At 55.8% G+C, this 17613-nt stretch overlaps 1 protein-coding gene and 1 non-coding gene across 7 annotated transcripts in view; both read right to left on the bottom strand.

The window, feature by feature from the left end:
• Positions 1–5049: 5049 nt before the first annotated feature.
• Positions 5050–17613, bottom strand: part of AP1B1 (adaptor related protein complex 1 subunit beta 1) — a 61437-nt gene continuing 48873 nt past the window's right edge. For 3 of the 6 annotated variants that reach the window (XM_032140096.2, XM_032140097.2, XM_058431287.1), the window contains 7 exons: positions 16817–16837; positions 16055–16198; positions 11406–11551; positions 8949–9078; positions 8611–8695; positions 7792–7878; positions 6077–7700 (listed from right to left, as the gene is read on the bottom strand). In XM_032140096.2, coding sequence (XP_031995987.1) covers positions 7360–7700; positions 7792–7878; positions 8611–8695; positions 8949–9078; positions 11406–11551; positions 16055–16198; positions 16817–16837 — 954 coding nt within the window. In that variant the 3' untranslated portion in view covers positions 6077–7359. The other 3 variants (XM_032140100.3, XM_032140102.2, XM_032140098.2) reach the window with 3 other exon arrangements.
• LOC116459536 (small nucleolar RNA SNORD125) lies at positions 10305–10400 on the bottom strand. The gene has a single exon (XR_004245587.1). It is a non-coding gene; the product is annotated as a small nucleolar RNA SNORD125 (small nucleolar RNA).

Genomic DNA, 17613 nt, shown 5'->3' on the forward strand with positions numbered 1-17613 from the left:
ATTCTTTCTAAAAAACCATAATCCCAGGCTGACCATGAGAAAAACGCCCAACAAACCCAAACTGAGGGACTTTCTACAGAATACCCAAGCAGGACTCCTTGAAACAGTCGAGGTCATGAAACACCAAGAATAGCTGAGAAACTCTCACAGATATAAGAAGGCATGAGTACTATGTGGAATGTGGGATTCTGGAACAGAAGGAGGACACGAGTGCAAAACTAGTGAAACACGAATAAAAAAACGAAATGGGCGGCCAGGCACGATGGCTCATGCCTGTAATCCCAGCACTTTGGGAGGCTGAAGTGGGCAGATCACTTGAAGTCAGGTGTTTGAGACCAGCCTGGCCAATATGGTGAAACCTCATCTCTACTAAAAATACAATTGGCTGGGCGCAGTGGCGCATGCCTGTAATCCCAGCTACTTTGGGAGGCTGAGGCAGGAGAATCGCTTGAACCAGGGAGTCGGAGGCTGCAGTGAGCCGAGATCGTGCCACTGCACTCCAGCCTGGCAACAAAGGGAGGCTCCACCTAAAAAAAAAAAAAAAAAAAAAGACCTTTTACATGAAGAAAACTTAAAATATTACAGAGACATAAAAGAAAACCTGAATCAATGGGAAAGCATCTACTCCAATTCTTTACATATAAAGATCCAATATTGTTATTGATATCATTACAAGAAGGCCATTCTCCATAAATAAATGTAAACATTTGATGTGATCCAAATAATACGATCAATTTTTTTTTTAAGGACAAACTAGTTCTAAAGTTCAAATAGAATGAAATGGGAATAAGAGGGTACAAGAAGTTAGCAAAACATGGCTGGGAGCTGTGGCTCACACTTGTAATCCCAATGACTTGAGAGGCTAAGGCAGGAGGATGGCTTGAGCCCAGGTGTTTGAGGCTGCAGTGAGCTATGATCGTGCCACTGCACTCCAGCCTGGGTGACAGAGTGAGACCCTGACTCAAAAAATAAAAAATGGTTGGGCATGGTGGCTCATGCCTGTAATCCCAGCACTTTGGGAGGCCAAGGCGGGTGGATCACTTGAGCTCAGGAGTTCGAGACCAGCCTGGGCCATGTGGGGGAAACCCTATCTCTACAAAAACCACAAAAATTAGGTATGGTAGCTCTCACCTGTAGTCCCAGGTACTTGGGAGGCTGAGGCAGGAGGATCACTTGAGCCTGGGAGGTGGAAGTTGCAGTGAGCTCAGATCACACCACTGCACAACAGCCTGGGTGACAGGAGTGAGACCCTGTCTCAAAAATAATAAATGAATAAAAATAAAAAGTTATCAAAACATGAATAGACAAATTATCTGGTATAGAACAGAGTCCAGAAAAACACCCAAATATATGTGGAAATTTAGAATATGATAAAAATGGCATTTCAAATCTGTGGGGAAAAGATGAATTATTCAGTAAATGGCGTGGAGACAAGTGGGGAACCATCTGGGGAAAAGGGGAAGTTGGATCCCTACCTCATTCCTACAGAAAACCCAGATGGAACAGGATTGAAATGCAAAAATGAAGAGCAGACAAGTACTAGAAAGAAAAAATTAAAAGAAAATTACATCTTAAAAAGCCCAATTTCAGCATGGAAAAGTAAAATGCAGTAACAAAATAGGGAGGAATAATGATAAATCAGTAAGAAAAAGATCAATAATCAGATAGAAAAATGGCAGAAAATGTGAAGACAGCTCACAGAAAGGGACATACAAGTGGCTCAAAAACACAAGCAAAGAGGCACATTGAAAACACGGGAAGGGCCAGGCGCGATGGCTCATGCCTGTAATCCCAGCATTTTGGGAAGCTGAGGCAGGTGGGTTATTGAGCCCAGGAGTTTGAGACCAGCCTGGGCAACATGGCAAGACCCTGTCTACAAAAAAATACAAAAATTTACTGGGTGTGGTGGTGCGCATTTGTAGTCCCAGCTACTCAGGAGGCTGAGGTGAGAGGATCACTTGAGCCTGGGAGGTTAAGACCGCAGTGAGCCGTGATCGCATCACTGCACTCCAGCCTGAAAAAAAAAACAAGGCTCTGTCTCAAAAAAAAAAAAGAAAGAAAAATCCAGGTCATGGTTCACCTGTAACCAGAATTTGGAGGCAAAGGGGGCGTCGAGACCAGCCTGGCCAACATGGCGTTAAAGTCTGTCTCTACTAAAAATACAAAAATTAGCCGAGCATGGTGGCAGGCGCCTGTAATCCCAGCTACTTGGGAGGCTAAGGCAAGAGAATCGCTTAAGCCTGGGAGACAGAGGTTGCAGTGAGCTTAGATCATGCCATTGAACGCCAGCCTGGGCAACAGAATGAGACTCCATCTCAAAAAAGAAATAAAAATTTAAAAATGAAAAAATAAAAAAAAGGCATGAGGACACTCTCTATAATGGGCTAATAATGGAAAAACCTCTGCGATATAAGCCCAACATGTATTATTCCCTGCTACCATTTCCACACAAGAAGGGAAAAAAATCCAATTAGGCACTGCCAAGTCTATTTGGATAATTACATTGGTTTCCTTTGGGGAGGAAAATGAGGGAAAAGGGTAGATTTTTTACATCTTGTCTTTTAGATTTTGAACCATGTGAATGTGTTACCTTTTCAAAACAAGAACTAAAATAGAAAATGCATCTTGGGTATACCCTCTGGTTCAGCAGTTCTGGGGCTGGATCCTATAGCTACGTCCCTGCCCGTGCACGAGGGTGTATGTGGGAAGTATTCGCTGCAGCATTGCTTAGGGTGCAGAAACAGCCTGAATGCCCCACAGCAGGGACTGGCTAATGGTGGCCCATTCACACAAGGAAGCCTGAGGCGGTCTGCTCCTACTGATATGGAAAGAGCTTCAGAAATGACTGTCAGGTCAGAGAAGCAACGTGCTAGCAGTGTCTAGGTAGGCCATCATTCGTTTAGTAAAACTCTACATGGATTTGCTTATACACATGTGCAGAATATCCCTGGATGAAAATCAAAATCTAGTGACAATGTCTGCCTTTAAGGGAGGAAAATTAAGGACTGAGGATGGGGTGGGAGGGAGAACTTTATTCTCTGGCTGGCTGACCTCACCATGGTCCTTAATTACTCGCTCCATAAAAACGAACACAAACCACTAGCTGAAAATTAAACAATGTAAAACCAGGTCCTGCGACAGCCTTGGCAGTGTCTGGTGCACAGGGGAGCCCATCAGCCCTTGGCTATGTGTTGAACCCTCCAGAAATAACTGGTTGCTGTTGTTGGATTTCCTGATTGGCTGGGAAGGTTCAAGACGCTGGGGAATCTTCCCAAGAAAAGTCTGGGAAGTTCCCCAAGCTGCAGGATGCCAAGGCCTCCAAGAGGCGAGGCGGGGAGGCCTGAGTGTGTCAGGACCAGGAAGTGCCACATGAGCAGGAGGGAGGCGGCCTGTGATGACCCTCAGAGGTGAGGGAGGGACAGGGAAGCTGAAGGGCACAGATTGGCTATGCCCTAAAGTACTCTTCCTAAAGGCAGGGACCCAAAGCAGCATCCTGTGTGTCTATTCTCCTGATGCAGTAGTGTGGGGGACTGGGAGCATGAAGGCCCTCCCTGCCTCAGTTTCCCCGCAGGTAGACTAAGCCGCTGCAGTATATGCTGGGTCCCCTTATACTGAGCACTGTGGGGTTGAAAGAGGAGCCCAACTGTGGTGAGGCGCCGCTCACAATCACCTGAGGCTTGAGCAGACTCATTCAAACACAAGGTGTCTAGGGATGGTCTTCCTTTCTTGCCAGCTCTCCTCACCCAGGTGGCTTGTCCTGGGCCTCTGGTGGGGACAGCGATCCCACACTTGCACTCTTCCGACCTTGTGATGGAGGGGTGAGGAGGTGAAGTGCCAAGCTCCCTGAATGGCTGAGCTGGCAGGCCGTGGGCGTGGCGGCCCGTGCAGCTGCTTCCCAGGCAGAGTGCGCAGGTGTTGGGCTCAGGGGAGGCAGGTGACACGGCAGGGTGAGAGTCCCTCTCATTAAGGGCTCACCAACCTCTAGTTCCATGGCAGGGCAGGGACTCCAGCTGTATTTGGGCAGAGACTCTCAGGCGAGGCAAGAACCAGGGTTGTGCAGTCAAGGGCCTTGGTTGGTTCTGGACTCTGTGGAGGGGCCACAGCTGGGCATGCGACTCAAGCCCTTGACCCTGGGGTCCCCAGGGCAGCACAGTGACACCACAGAGGTCAGAGGTGGGGCAGTGGAGGGCCAGGTGCCCCTGTGATGCCCTGCAAGAGGGCAGGCTGTCTCATCCAGCTTCCAGCAGCCAGGAAGGCAGTGGTGTGTGTGAGGTGGGCAGCGTGTTGGGGGACTAAGTGCAGATAGAACACGAGGGAGCGGCTGGGGCTGAAACAGGCTGAGGGACACCTGGGCTGCTCCTCCCTCAGAAGCAGGCTGAGGCCCACCAGCCAGGAGGCAGCTCAGCCGACAAAGCCCTGCCCAGGGTCTGGCCACCCTCACTAGGAGCCAGGCCAGTGCCAGGACTGGGGCCACACAAGGTGTCCTCGGTGGCGGCTGGCCTGGTCCACACGCCCACCCCCTCTCACACAGCCGCCCCTGATCAGGGGATCTCCCACGGCCCCTGGAGCCTCCCAGATGGCAGGGAGCTGAGGAAAACCACAAGGGGAGCCCAGCCTTCTGGCCAGCATCACAAGGCGAGGCAGCGTCAGCTCTGTGGGAGGTGGGATCAAGGGCAGGAGAGGGGCCAGGGACAGCAGCAGGCTGCAGCAGTCAGTTTGCCAAGGATAGGATGGAGGGAAGGCGCTGTCCTCAGAGTGCCACGGGAGGGGCTGCTGCCACACATACCACTGGAGCCTTTGACCCTGGGGTCCCTGCAGCCCGGGACTCCCACCCAGAAGAGCCTTGGGCCTGACACACTGGCTGGGGACACACTTGATGTCATCATTTTTATTCATTTTCTCTTTCTGAAAATAAGAGTAAACATACAATATATATTTTCTGATGATATGTATTAGATCTAGTTACCGTAGGGTCAGAAAACCATCCCCAACCACTCGGAAGCAGCTTTCAATCCTGACATTCAGTGGAGGGGAAAAAAGTGTCCGTGATTGCCAAAAGCCGACTCTTTCTTTATTATTAAACAGCAGTAACAGGAAAACCTAATGCTCTGTCAGACACAACTGAAACCTGGGAGGCCAGCAGACACTACAGAGAAACCCCGAAGAAACCCAAACAGGAGGCGCACCCGCTCACCCAGCCCCATTTCTCGGCTCAGTCTCTGTTGCAGGAGGCCTGGGCTCAGAGGCGACACTGAGGAATGCATCACAGGCAGTGACCACCCTTGGGGCAGAAGTGGGGAGTTGGGGATAGTGCAGCTGCCAGTGTGGCGGGGGAGCCCAAGACAGGGGCTCTGGGAGCTTCTGCCTGGTCTTGACCATGTGGGTCAGCACTTGGGAGGCTGTGGCCCAACTGGCACAGCTGCAGGGCACCAGCCTGGTGGCTGCAAGTGGGTGGTGCAGGCTCTGGGCTCCTCCCAACCTAGCTCTGCCCCTCTGCCGGCACCTACAGCTCCTTGAGCCCCAGGCCCTAAGTGAGCAGCTCTCCTGGTACCAAAGGGACCCCTCCCTGCACACCCAAGCCAGGTTGGCAGGGTCCATCCCATGAGAGGTGGCAGTGGAGGGCCCTTTAACACCAACCGGAGAGACCAAGGAGCCAGGGGCTGCCAGGGCAAGCTCCACACTCACCCTTCAGGCACAGCTTCTGTGGTTGCTCTGGCTCTGTTTCCTTTGGTCCCCTCCTCACCTAACCCCACATCACAGCCACAGGAGCAGGGGTGTCCCGGAGCACGGGAGTGTACTGTGCTCTCACCCCAGGAGGGGGTGGTGCCCTACCCCAGGGATCGGGTGGGTTCTGCCATCAGGACCAGGGAGCCCACTGAGTGGCCAGGAGCCCCGCCTGGTCCCTCCTTCGAGGAGGAAGATGTGCTGCCCCCCGAGGGGCCTCCTTGATGGGGCGGGCAGAAGGCTGGGGCGGGCGCTGGCCGGGGCCTCAGTTCTTGAGGATGGTCTCGTAGGCCTGGTACACGTGCTGGGACACCTCTGGCGCTCGACACTTCAGGGACAGCTGCAGGGGAGAGAGGGGTCGGGGGAAAGAGTGCTCATCCCTGGGGTTCCTCTCAGGAAGGAAGGGGGTGGGGAAGAGAGCAGGAACCAATGGGACAGCGTGGAGTGCACACAGCCTGGCGGCAGCTGCGCCTGGCACAGATGTGAGGTAAAGCGGAGGGGGCGGCTGTCGCAGCCAGCCGGGTGTGGACCAAATATACTTGTAGCCCACACACCTGCTGTCAGCCCAGTCACCAGAGCCCTGCTGGTGAGCAGTGTGAGTCACGAGCCGGAGGCTGCCAGGGAGTGCCCGGCCCCCACCCTGAGGGCTGCCTGGCCCCCCAGAGTCCCTGAAGGTCTGGGGTCCTCAGGACTGAAGCCTGCAGAAAATCCCGAAGGGGTGCGGAGGGCTGGGAGGGAGCCTGGAGGGGTGCTGGGCTCATTCCTGGTTTCCTGCGTAGGAAGCAGGCACGGTAGAGACTTTGCCTCCGCTCTGGGGCCCGAGCTTGAGATCACAGGCAGAGGAGAGAGGAGCCCCCACCCATCCACTCTAAAGCACTGGTTCTGCAGGGTGCAGTTAGGAAGTGGGAACAATGGAGTTCCGCAGGTCAGCAGCAGCCCACGGGCCCTCCAGGTCTCCTAGGAAGTGCTCTGTGCACACTGTGAATGTGTGGAAGTGGGGTGTCAGCACCTCAATCAGGGCCACCTGGCTGAAGCCCCCCGGGTGAGGTGAGGCCAAGAGAGGAGGTGCAGATGGGAGAGATGGGGTGCATGGGGGCCATGACAGGAGACAAGGCTGGGGAGGGAGGACGGGGAAAGAGAAAGCGATCTGCTAACCTCTAAGTCCTGCACCACGGGCACCAGCAGGGAAGGTGACATGCAGCAACCAAACACAGGGAGACGGAAGTTACCACCACCGAAGCCACGCCACAGCCCCCCACCGACCAGCGCTGCCAGCAGGGCCCAGGAGGGGCAGTGTCTGGAGGGCCATGCCTGCCAGAGACTCAGGGGTGGGGGGGAAAAGCAGAGCTTGGGGCTGTCCAGGGCCCTGGAACAGCAGCACAGGCCTCCAGGACAACTGTGTGCCCCAGAGAAGCCATTCTCTGACAGGTCTACGTCAAAGGCTGGGAAGTTCAGGCTCCTGGGAACCGATGTCCTCCCAGCCAGACATGCAGGCACTCACAGGACAGGGCCAGGGCCTGTGCCCAGCAATGCCACTTCCCAGTCAGGGGTGCCAAACCAACTGCACCACCTCACAGGGCCCAATTTTACACAATCTTCTAGTCCAAGTCACTGTTCTGAGACCCAATTGGTGTCTTATCTGGGTAACCTGACAGGGTTGATTTGGAAGCTTTCTAGAAAGGTCCTTCTCAGGGACCGAACTGATTCTAGTTCAAGCCAGGTTTGAAGGGATGCTTGGACCGCGTCCTCCACCAGAGCCACCTCCTGGCATGGGACGAAGGGGAGGCTCCAAGGCCGCAGGGCGGGTGCCGGGGCTCTCACCGTGCAGCTGGGGTTGCCCGGCTGGATCCGCAGCTCTGCCAGCACCCAGATGCCGTTGGTCAGCTTCAGAGACTGGTAGAGCATGTCCTGGCCCTCCACGTTCCTCTTGGCGACAGTGAAGATGTTGCTGCTCTGCAGCTTGCTGCTCGCAGCCTCTGTGGGGTCACATGGCCATGGGAAGCCCCAGTCAGTTGCGGGGGCCTGGGTACAGGTGAGGGGCTGGGGTCGGGGGCTTGGAATCCTCACCTGCATTGAGGGGACAGTCTCTGATCTGGAACTGGGCCTCATTCTCATTGGGAATATCCTTCCATGTGGCCAGGAACATCTGCCGGTCTGCGGGGTGAGCAGGGTGGGGATGAGAGGCCCATAAACCTGTGGGCCCTCTGTAGCTCAGCAGGAAATGGGTCTGGCCTTTACTGTGCCACGTGAAAGCTGAGGACAGGCACTAGCTGCCACACAGCCCTCCTGCTTCCCTGAGCACACCCTCTGCTCTGTGAGGGAGGCCCCAGTGCCGCTTCCAAATGACCCTGGCTTCCTGCCTCCGGGCCTTGGATCTCCCCTCCCCACCCCCCACACGCCTTCCTCCTCCTCGGTGAGCAGCCTGCTCGTTAGTCACAGCCTCCCGTGCAGGGCTTCTGTGGCAAGCAAGAGATGACATGGGCCAAGGGCTCCACGCAGCCAGGGGCATGGTGCAGGCCGTCTGTGTGCTGTAATCAACACCCTTCTTGGGGGTTCCAGCAAGGGCACAGAAGAGGGGGTTACCAGGCGTGGGGCATGACCTGGGCTCTCTGTAGCCCATGGGACAAGGCTGAGGAGCGAGCAGGAGAGCCTGGGAGTGGGGTGAGTTCCATGTGGCAAAGCCCACCTGCCAGACCAGAACTGGCCACTAAGGCCGGGGGGGTCCTGGGTATACCCCTCACTCCAGGCCCTGTAGGGAAGCAGTGACTCCCCGACTCCCTTATGGGCAAGGCAGTCCATCTGGACCTTGGTAAAGGCACCACCTTGGCCAGGTTCCCAAGCCACAGCCCCATTTCAGGTACCCCAGCGGGCTCCCTCATGACTCACCCATCTTCCCATCCTCCACAAAGAGGATATGCAGTGGGTACAAGGTGCTGAAGTAGAAGACATCGATGTTGTTCTTCACAGCCACCTAGGCACAAGGGGGTCCCCAGTCAGTCTCTGGGGCTTGATGCCACCTCTGAGGCCCCAGGAAGAGCATCGATGAACAGATTCTCTCCCAGGGCCTTCCCTGGTAAACACACCCCTTCATTCTCTGACCTGGGCCTCCCCAACACATCTGTAGCTAAGAGCACGACTCCGCAGAAATGACCTTCTGCTGACCCCAGTGGGGCCCGGCTGGTGGGTGGATAAGGACTGGGGTGCCTGCCCTGCCCGGAACCCACCTGGAGGTTGTTCAGAGGCTCCATCTTCATGACCGAGCCCACCGTGCTGAGAGGCAGGGAGATCTCCACTGTCTGGTTGGGGCTGAGTGGCGCGTGGACCTGGAGGGGGGCGGCGGGGGCCAGGCCAAAGCTGGGGAGAGAGAAGCCCCGCAGGGGTGGCAGGGGGAGCAGGTGCTGATGCGGGACAGGTGAGCTCCTCCGGCTCGGGAACTGGGGCTGTGGTTGGCAGGGGGCCTCTCACCGTGCCAGCCTACCCATGTTCTGGACCCTGGACAGAAGGATGGGCTCCGGGTCCCCTCCCCCAGATGGCCATGTGGACAGAAAGAAAGAGCCCCAGGCCAATCGCTCTGCCCCAGCCTGGCTGCAGGCCTGAAGCCCAGCTCTGTTCCTCTCCTCTGGCCAGGCACTGGTGGGCCCAGGTAAGCAGGCCTTGCCCTGTCCTGCCCTCAAGGAGCTCTGTCTAATGCCAGGGGCCTGGAGTATAAGCTGCTTCTACCTTGAAAACTCCGGGACCACCCAAGTCTCTGCTGCCAATCCTCAACTCCCAGAAGGGATCTGACCATCCCAAGCAAGACGCTAGATTTTACTCTCTTGGCCAGAACTTGCCAGGTCACACAGTGGCCACAGAGAGATTCAGGAAAGCTCTGCTTCTCTGCAAAGCAGCACAGTGGCAAATTAGGAATATCCTCATGGGTGTGAGACACGCCAGCCGCAGGCTCTTGGAAGATAAGTCACAGGGCATGGGACTGGGGGCACAAACTGAAAGCTCAGTACACCCAGGCTGCGGATTCAATATTACACCTGTTCCTAGCCTCATAAAAACAGAGACAGGTACACCTCTTCCTATCCTCTAGATGAGGACACTATCTCAGGGAGGAGCAGGCCTGTGTCAGTGAGGGCACTGCTGAGAATCAAAGTTTGAGCTGTTTAACCCCAGCCTGTGCTCTCCCCAAGAAGCCATCAGCCTGCCTGGGACACAGAGGGAGACCATTTGAGGAACCCCAGGTCCGCTTGGTGGCTCAGCACACTAGGCTTTCCTGGGAGCTCCACTACTGCCCGCTATGTGAGCTGTCCAAGGAGCCCAGGTGTCATTACCTACTAAAAAGGGGTGATGGCAGTGACTTTGCTAGGCCATCAAGTGGCTCAAGCAAGACAATACTCCAAGCCGGTGGCACAGGGCCTGGTGTCCAGGAAGCATTCAGCACACAGTAAGTTTGCTGGAGGCAACCACTGGAACCACCTCTCGGAGCCTGGTGCACTTCTGTGGCCTCCAGGGTCACATGAGGGTAAGTGGCAGAGCCACCCCCAGCCCCGGTCTGCCCAAGGGTCAGGACCTACTGGCCCCCAGGCTTCCTTGGGGAAGCAGCCCCTTCAGTCAACTTCTTAGAGGCTCAGTTTGCTCATCATGAGCGTGCTCAGGAAGAAGAATCATCAGGAGGGGCTGCCAGGGGTCCCCAGGGAGCCCTAGCCTCACTGGCTGGGTCCATGATGCAATCTTCCCACTGACACCCAGTGTAGCGGACCTGGTGGGGAGGGGCCTGAAGCAGCTACCACTCCCAGAGGCCCCATCTGACACTTTAATCCTCTGCCACAATGGGGAGGCTGGTAGGCAGGCCCACTCCCCACCAGCCTTCTGAGAGTTGGTCCCTAAGATAGGCCCCTCCTATGTGGGGTGTTTGTCAGAGGTGGGCTTCTCAGCTGGAGCAGGGCGTTTCTGTCTGTAAAACACTCCTTTGGACTCTGGAGGCAAAAATAAGGGGGGCCAGGTGTGGTGGCGTACACCTGTAGTCCCAGAGACCCAGGAGGCTGAGGCAGGAGGATCGCTTGAGCCCAAGGGTTCAACACCAACCTGGGCAATACACTGAGGCCACCTAAAAAAAAAACAAAAACTAAAAGGAAAGACGTCCTTTCCCACTCTGCCTGGTACTTTGGAGTCCATATGAAGAGGCCACTTGGGGGTAAAAATCCCACTGCTTGGTTGAGCATGGTCGCTGACACCTATAATCCCAGCACCTTGGGAGGCCGAGGTGGGCGGATTGCCTGAGCTCAGGAGTTCGAGACCAGCCTGGACAAGATGGTGAAACCCCATCTCTACTAAAAATACAAAAAATCAGCCAGGCGCGGTGGCATGCGCCTGTAGTCCCAGTTACTTGGGAGGCTGAGGCGGAAGAATTGCTTGAACCCAGGAGGTGGAGGCCGAAGTGGGCCGAGATGGCACTGCTGCAGTCCAGCCTGTGTGACAGAGCGAGACTCTGTCTCCAAAAGAAAACAAACAAACAAAACCTAGTGCTTTAGAGAGTTTTGGCCCGAGGGGTGGTAGGGAACATCCTTCAGAAAAGGGGCATTGCCCTCCCCCCTACAGCCCCCACCCCTGCCTGCAGTCCCCAGAACAGACTCCGAGTGGGTTCTCTCACAGGCCTCCCCTTGAGAGGTGCGCTGGCCTCAGGGAGCTCTCACCTGTTGCGGTTGAACTGGATGGCAAAGTCAGTCATGACCTGCAAGGCCTTGTTGGTCAGCTGCAGGTCCATGGAGATGGAGCCCACCTGGCGGGTGAAGGTGCCCGAGATCTCCAGCCCCTTAGCCTTCATGGCTGGGAGCCAGACCTGCAGGGAAGAGGGTGCGGAGGGGGCGGGTGGGTGCCTCTTCCCGCAGCCCAAACTCAACAGCCCACCTGAGGGTGCTTTTTCTCTCTCTCTCCTGCAGGGGCCTCCCAGATCCAGCACCCCCACCTTTACTGCTAGGGGATGAACAGGTGTGTACTGGGAACAGAACAATCGCATGTACCACCCAGGGCCACCGCCATGACGGGCTGCCTCACGGAGCAGCTCAGGGTGGGGAGGCACTTTGGCACTCCAGGGCTGACGTTGAGTCCTCAGAGGGCAATGGAGGGATCACTTGGGAAGTAGGGCTGAGGGAGGCCATGAGCTAAGGACAGAGCTCACTGCCCAATGGCATCCTGCGCCTCGGCCAGAGCCTGGGCCTTCTGGCTATCACCGCCTGTCCTCTCTTGCAGGAGGCAGGGCTGGCCTTCGGCTGTAGAAACTGGTCTGACCAAGGACAGTACCTAAGAGGACCCCTCGCCTGGCAGGCCTTCCGCTGCTTGGCTGCCCTTGTCATTCGAGTCTCAGCTCAAGAACCACCTCCTCCTGGAACCCTGCCCCCAGGCTCCCTCGCCCCAGTGATGTTATGGCAGATAAATATGAGCTTGTGTCTGTCTCCCCTGTACTCAGAGAGCTCGCTGAGGGAAAGGCTCTGTTTTTCTGTCTGTACCACCTTGGCTCAGAGCCTGTGTGAAACCAGCGTTCGGGAAGTGTTTGCTGAGCAAACAGCATGAGTTAGAGCCCTGCCATGGAAGACATCCGCCAGCGGCATCCTGCGGACTCACAAACGCCTCTCAGGCGGTTACTCTCCCGTGGACGGCTCACAGGCCCCTTGAGGTCAAAAGGCTCAGACCCCACCGACAGCTTCCGCAAGCGCACTCAGTGCCAACAAAGGTCCCACTGCCTCTCAGGTTGCCAGGCCAGAAACCACAGAAACATCAGGCACCAGCCCGCCACCCCACCCTAACCCCCTTGAGATAGTCACGCAACCCAAGTCCTGTGAAGGCCACCTCTTACATCTGCCTCCAGGGCCTCCATTTCTCTCCATCTCCAGAGGCGCCACCAGCATCTAAACTGCCACCAGATTTCCCAGGTAAGACAGCAGCTGCCAGGTGGCGCCCCATTTCCGCCCTCTCCCCCTTTCCACAGCAGCTGATGTTATCTTGTGAAATGCAAATCTGATCATGGCACCCCGAGAAACTCCTTCCAATCCTGCAATGGCCTCCACGGGCCTTGGCCTCCACAGTCTGGGCCTCCACAGCCTGGTGCCCATCTGCTCCCCAGGCTTGGCTTGCCCCTGCCCCTAGGACCTCACACCAGCTGTTCCCTCTGCTTTGAAAGTGCCTCCCCACCCCCATCCTGCTCGGTTAACCCTGAGCACGCCCCCTGGACAGATCTGTAAGGACAGAAAGCACCCTGCTTTTGTTCTCGGCTGTTCCACGGCGGCTGAGAGAGTACGCAGAGGCTGGCTGAACCTGACCCCCAGGGGCCCCCCATCAGGCCTCCTTTCCCGTGGCCCTGTCTCAGTCGCCCACGGCTGGGGATGGGGACCGCACTGCTCTTGGTCACTGTGGGTTCATGGCGTCTCACACAGGTCCCAACAGAACAATCTTCAATCTTTACTGGATGAACCAATGAACTGTCACCACCAGCTGACCCAAATGGTGAGGAACCCAAAAGTTCTTATGCACAGACAGCCTCATTCCCTTAGACCAACAGGGTTGGCCAATGTCTTTAACCCTACAAGCACGAGGAAAGAACAAATCCAGGTGGCCACAGCGCTGTTAGGAAGATGTGGATACCTACGGACTGATTATGAAGGGAGAGTGCACCCACACCCTAGAACCCTCCCATGACCAAGGCAGCGGGGAAAGTCCTGCCCGTGGCAGAAAAACTCCTCCAGGCAGCCTGCCCTGATGACTCCTGACTAGGAGATCCCCTCCCCTCTCCTTTCCAGCATGCTCTGTTGGATACACTCATCTGACCCTTCACGAAGACAAAGCAGGGATAACACTGGTAAGACAAACACACGGCTGGGTGCGGTGGCTCACACCTGTAACTCCAGCACTTTGGGAGGCCGAGGCAGGTGGATCACCTGAGGTCACAAGTTCAAGACTAGCCTGGCCAACACAGTGAAATCCTGTCTTTACTAAAAATACAAATAATTAGCTAGGCATGGTGGCAGGTGCCTGTAATCCCAGCTACTTCGGGAGGCTGAGGCAGGAGAATCGCTTGAACCCCGGAGACAGAGGTTGCAGTGAGCTGAGATCGCACCATTGCACTCCAGCCTGGGTGACAAACGCAAAACTGTCTCAAAAAACAACAACAACAACAAAAAAGATGAACACACAAGCCTAGTGCCAGCTTGCCAAAGGCCAGCTCCAGGCTTTCTTTTCCTGGCAGCTCTGCAGTGCCTGGCAAGGGCTGGCACCCACAGGGTTACAGGAGTCTTTGCTATTCTCTGTCCCTTAGTCCTGCTTTGTATGCCTGTGATATTGGGCTTCTGGCGGGTACGGGTTGGCCTCATGCCTTGGTGCAGCCAATCCAGGTAGTAAGTCAACTGCACATGCTGTACATTATGCCGCGATTCTACATTCCCTTGGCCCTGCTGGCCCTGACACCCCATGCATGAAGGCAGGTGCACAGGTGGTTCTCATGCTCTGTGGGGACCATCATGTAGGGGTCTGGAGCAGAGGCTTTAGTGTCACTTGCTTTCACTTCCAGACTCTGTCACCAGTTATGTGACCTTAGGCAAAAGCACTAGGATTTCTCAACCATGAAATAGGAGAAAGAGCCACAAAGGGCTGCTAGGAGGAGGACGTGCTGGTGGTGGCTGTGGAATGCTGTGCTGTCCCTACAAGGAAGTGTGCGGCTACTAGTGTCAGAGCTGCTGTCTGCTGTGGGCCTCTCAGTGCCCAGACCCTGCCAGGGGCTCCAGTCACCACCACTGCAGGTGCAGCTGGCATATAGTGGGGAAAGCCAGCTCAGGGGATGGGGAGGTGCTGGCTCATGGCTCCCTAGTCATGACAGAGCTGTCACTGCCCCTGACCCCCAACTGTATCCTGCTTTGGGGTGGGGACCTCAGAAGAGAGAGGGGGGCTGTGGCAAACACAACTTCTGATCTGAGTGTGATGAGGGGATCAGGCCAGGTTGGTCCCCTCTGGCAGCTTCCTTGACACTGACAACATGGCCCACACTGAGCTCTCCTCAGTGCCTGGCCCGCATGTCCTCACACCCCAAACTCAGCTCTCCCTTCCCTCAGCCCCGGCTCCTCCCTCTCAGGGAGCTCTCAAGTCTGGCCACTGTTTCCACCCACAAGAGCCCCCGTGGTCCTGCTGCCCCAGGACTCCTCCTCCCTGCCACAGAATCCCCCCGGGGCCGGTGCTTCTGCCCCACCCCTTCCCTGCAGACGCAGCCATCTTTCTCAAGTGCAAATCAGACTGGTTCATCTCTTTGCTTAAAACTTTCCAATGGCTCCGGCTGTGCCAGGATCAAGAAGAAACGCTCAGCCTGGCCTGCCAGCCTTGCCAGCTTCCTCCTTCGCTGATCCCTAGTCTAGCCAGGAGTCTCGGGGGTGTGCCCTAGGTGGCATAGTGGGCGTCTGTGGGCATCTTCAGGCGGCATAACATGTAGTGGGCTGGAGTCAGGGATGCTGGACGTCCTACCATGGGGACAACCACCCCACAACAAGCAACTGTCCTGTGTCCTTCCAGTATTTTCTGCATGGTTTCAACATATCCTGAGACTTCCAGGATTACAATTCTCAAGAAAATCGAGGGAAGCCTGTTCTTTATCTTACTCCGAACCTTACTGGGAGTCAGTGACCACTTCAGAAACAAATGGCACCACTGGCCAAACCACTCATGGGGTCCAGGCTACAAACACCCAGACTGTGGTTGCCACAGTCACAGTGACTTTGCCCTGCAGCAAACACCTGACAACTTCGTGTCTTCTGGGGTGAGTGGGCAGGCGTGCCCAGACGTTTCTAACATTGATACATACACTTTATTCTCTTCCTTTTATGTCTCCTCCATGCAGTGAAAGCGACTGAGTATTTTTGGAATGCTATGTGTAGGTAGCTTACACAGCCCACCAATTACATTTAAGGAGAGGAACGGTGACAATGTAAAATGTCTATGATGACTAAGGGGTGCTGGGTCTGATGGCACTGAGAACTACTGCTCCCACCTGACAGGCCTCTGCTGATTCCCTCACAGAGGCCGGGGTCTCCCTTCCCTCCAGGCCTTACCACAGGCTGTTCCCTTGGTCTGGAGCCCCTACCCGCTTTCGTTCAGCTAATGAGGTCCTGTGACTCCTCTGGAAAGCCTTCCTAGGTACCCACCAAGCTTGACTTAGCTCCTCTTCCTCAGTGCCCCTGTGGCCCCCAGCTTCCCTCATCAGCGCTGGCCTGAGCCAATTCCATGGCCGAGGCCATTTAAAGGAGCCCACATGCCAGTCTCTATAACTTCTCTCTGCTCTTGCCAAGAGAGAAGACAAGTGACTTACTGCTTTGGGAGCCACATATGATCCTGACAGGGTGCCCACGCCACTGGTCAGGTCAAAGAGGTCATTCAGGCCACTGCCGATGGGTGCTCCAAGATTGGCTGGTACTGCTGCTGTTGGAGGTGCCACGAAGTTGGTGCCCCCAATCTGGAAAGGGAGGGAAAGAGTCAAAGGTGGGCGTCAAGAGGCAAAGACATCAGGGTCTGGGAATGAGTAAAGCCACCTGGCTCTTCAGAATACACTGGGGGTGGGGGGCAGGACAGCCTCCATATCAACTCTAAATTACAGAAACGAGACAGAGAGAGGTGGGTGGAGAAGAGAGGCTGAGCCCTCCCATGCCCTGCAAGCCTTGAGCCTTAGGAGTAACCTCTGGGAAAGGGCTGGGGACACTCCCAAATTGACACTCAGCCTATGGATAAAAGGAGGTCCCAAGACACACGGCTGGGTGGAGACATGCTACGCAGATGGGTGCTCTCCCTCCAGGACATCAGAGAGGGGTCGTGGGACTGAGGGCTGGCAATCCCCGGGATGACAAGGTGACGTGTCGGGGTAGTGAGGAGTGGGCAAGAATCCATGGCTATGGGGCCCAATGGCAGCCGGATGCCAGCTGGTCAAGACAGAGGCTGCCAGGATGCTGGACCAAGGCAGGGGCTCAGCAGGTGGGGGCTGCTGTGACATCACCCGCCCCCGCCCCTTGGGATGCTGGGCCAGTGCTTTCGGGAGGAGCAAGGACGAAGGCTTGGTGACGCAAGGGTTGAACCGTACCCCTTCAGGCTCATCCCCCATCTCCAAGCAGAAGCAGGCAGGTGAAGAGAACAGGCAGCCACATGCAGAGAGAAAAAGCCAGGAAGGAAGACAGAGAAACAAGAGAGAGAAGGGAAAGACGGAGATTAGTCAACGGTAGCTCCATCCGAGAGGAGTGTGGTGTGAAGTCTGGCGAGAGGCCTAGACCCTGTCTCTATAAAAGGCACTACCCCACTCCTTTACCCCAGCACCTGTCCTGCACCACAGCCCTTCCTGCCTCACCCTAGCAGTACTGATCGCCAGTCTCCTGCCCCCATGCTGCCACCGTGCGGACCTGAGCTGAGCACAGCCAAATGAAGAGGCTTAGCCGCCCCCACATATGGCCCTGCCAGTTGCCTGAGGAAGCCCCAGGGAGATAACCAAGTCAGTCTCACCACTCCCCTCCCTACTGTCTTCCCACTCCCCTCTCTCCCCGGCCTCCCATGCCCTCTCAAATAGGCCTGGCTGGGCTGCTATTCCAAGCTGGGGCTGCATGAGTGTAAGTGGACACAAGTCTGTTTCCTCGAAGCCAGGAACACCCTAGCCTTACAAGGCAAAGGTGACTATGATGCCAGGATCAGGGCAAGGGCTAGGATGGGCCTCCCTGCCCAGGGTCTCCTGGGACTCGAAGGTCCAACAAGGGGGTGGAATCCTGTCTGCCACTAGGGGCTGACAGGCCTCTCTAAACCTTGGTTTTCTCATAAGTAGGGAGCTATGCAATCACCTCCGAGGGTAAATGGTAAAGACTCTATATAATGTACTTGAGGCACTCGGCTGGT

Source organism: Hylobates moloch, unplaced genomic scaffold, assembly GCF_009828535.3.
Source record: "Hylobates moloch isolate HMO894 unplaced genomic scaffold, HMol_V3 SCAFFOLD_19, whole genome shotgun sequence".
Lineage (NCBI taxonomy): Eukaryota > Metazoa > Chordata > Mammalia > Primates > Hylobatidae > Hylobates > Hylobates moloch.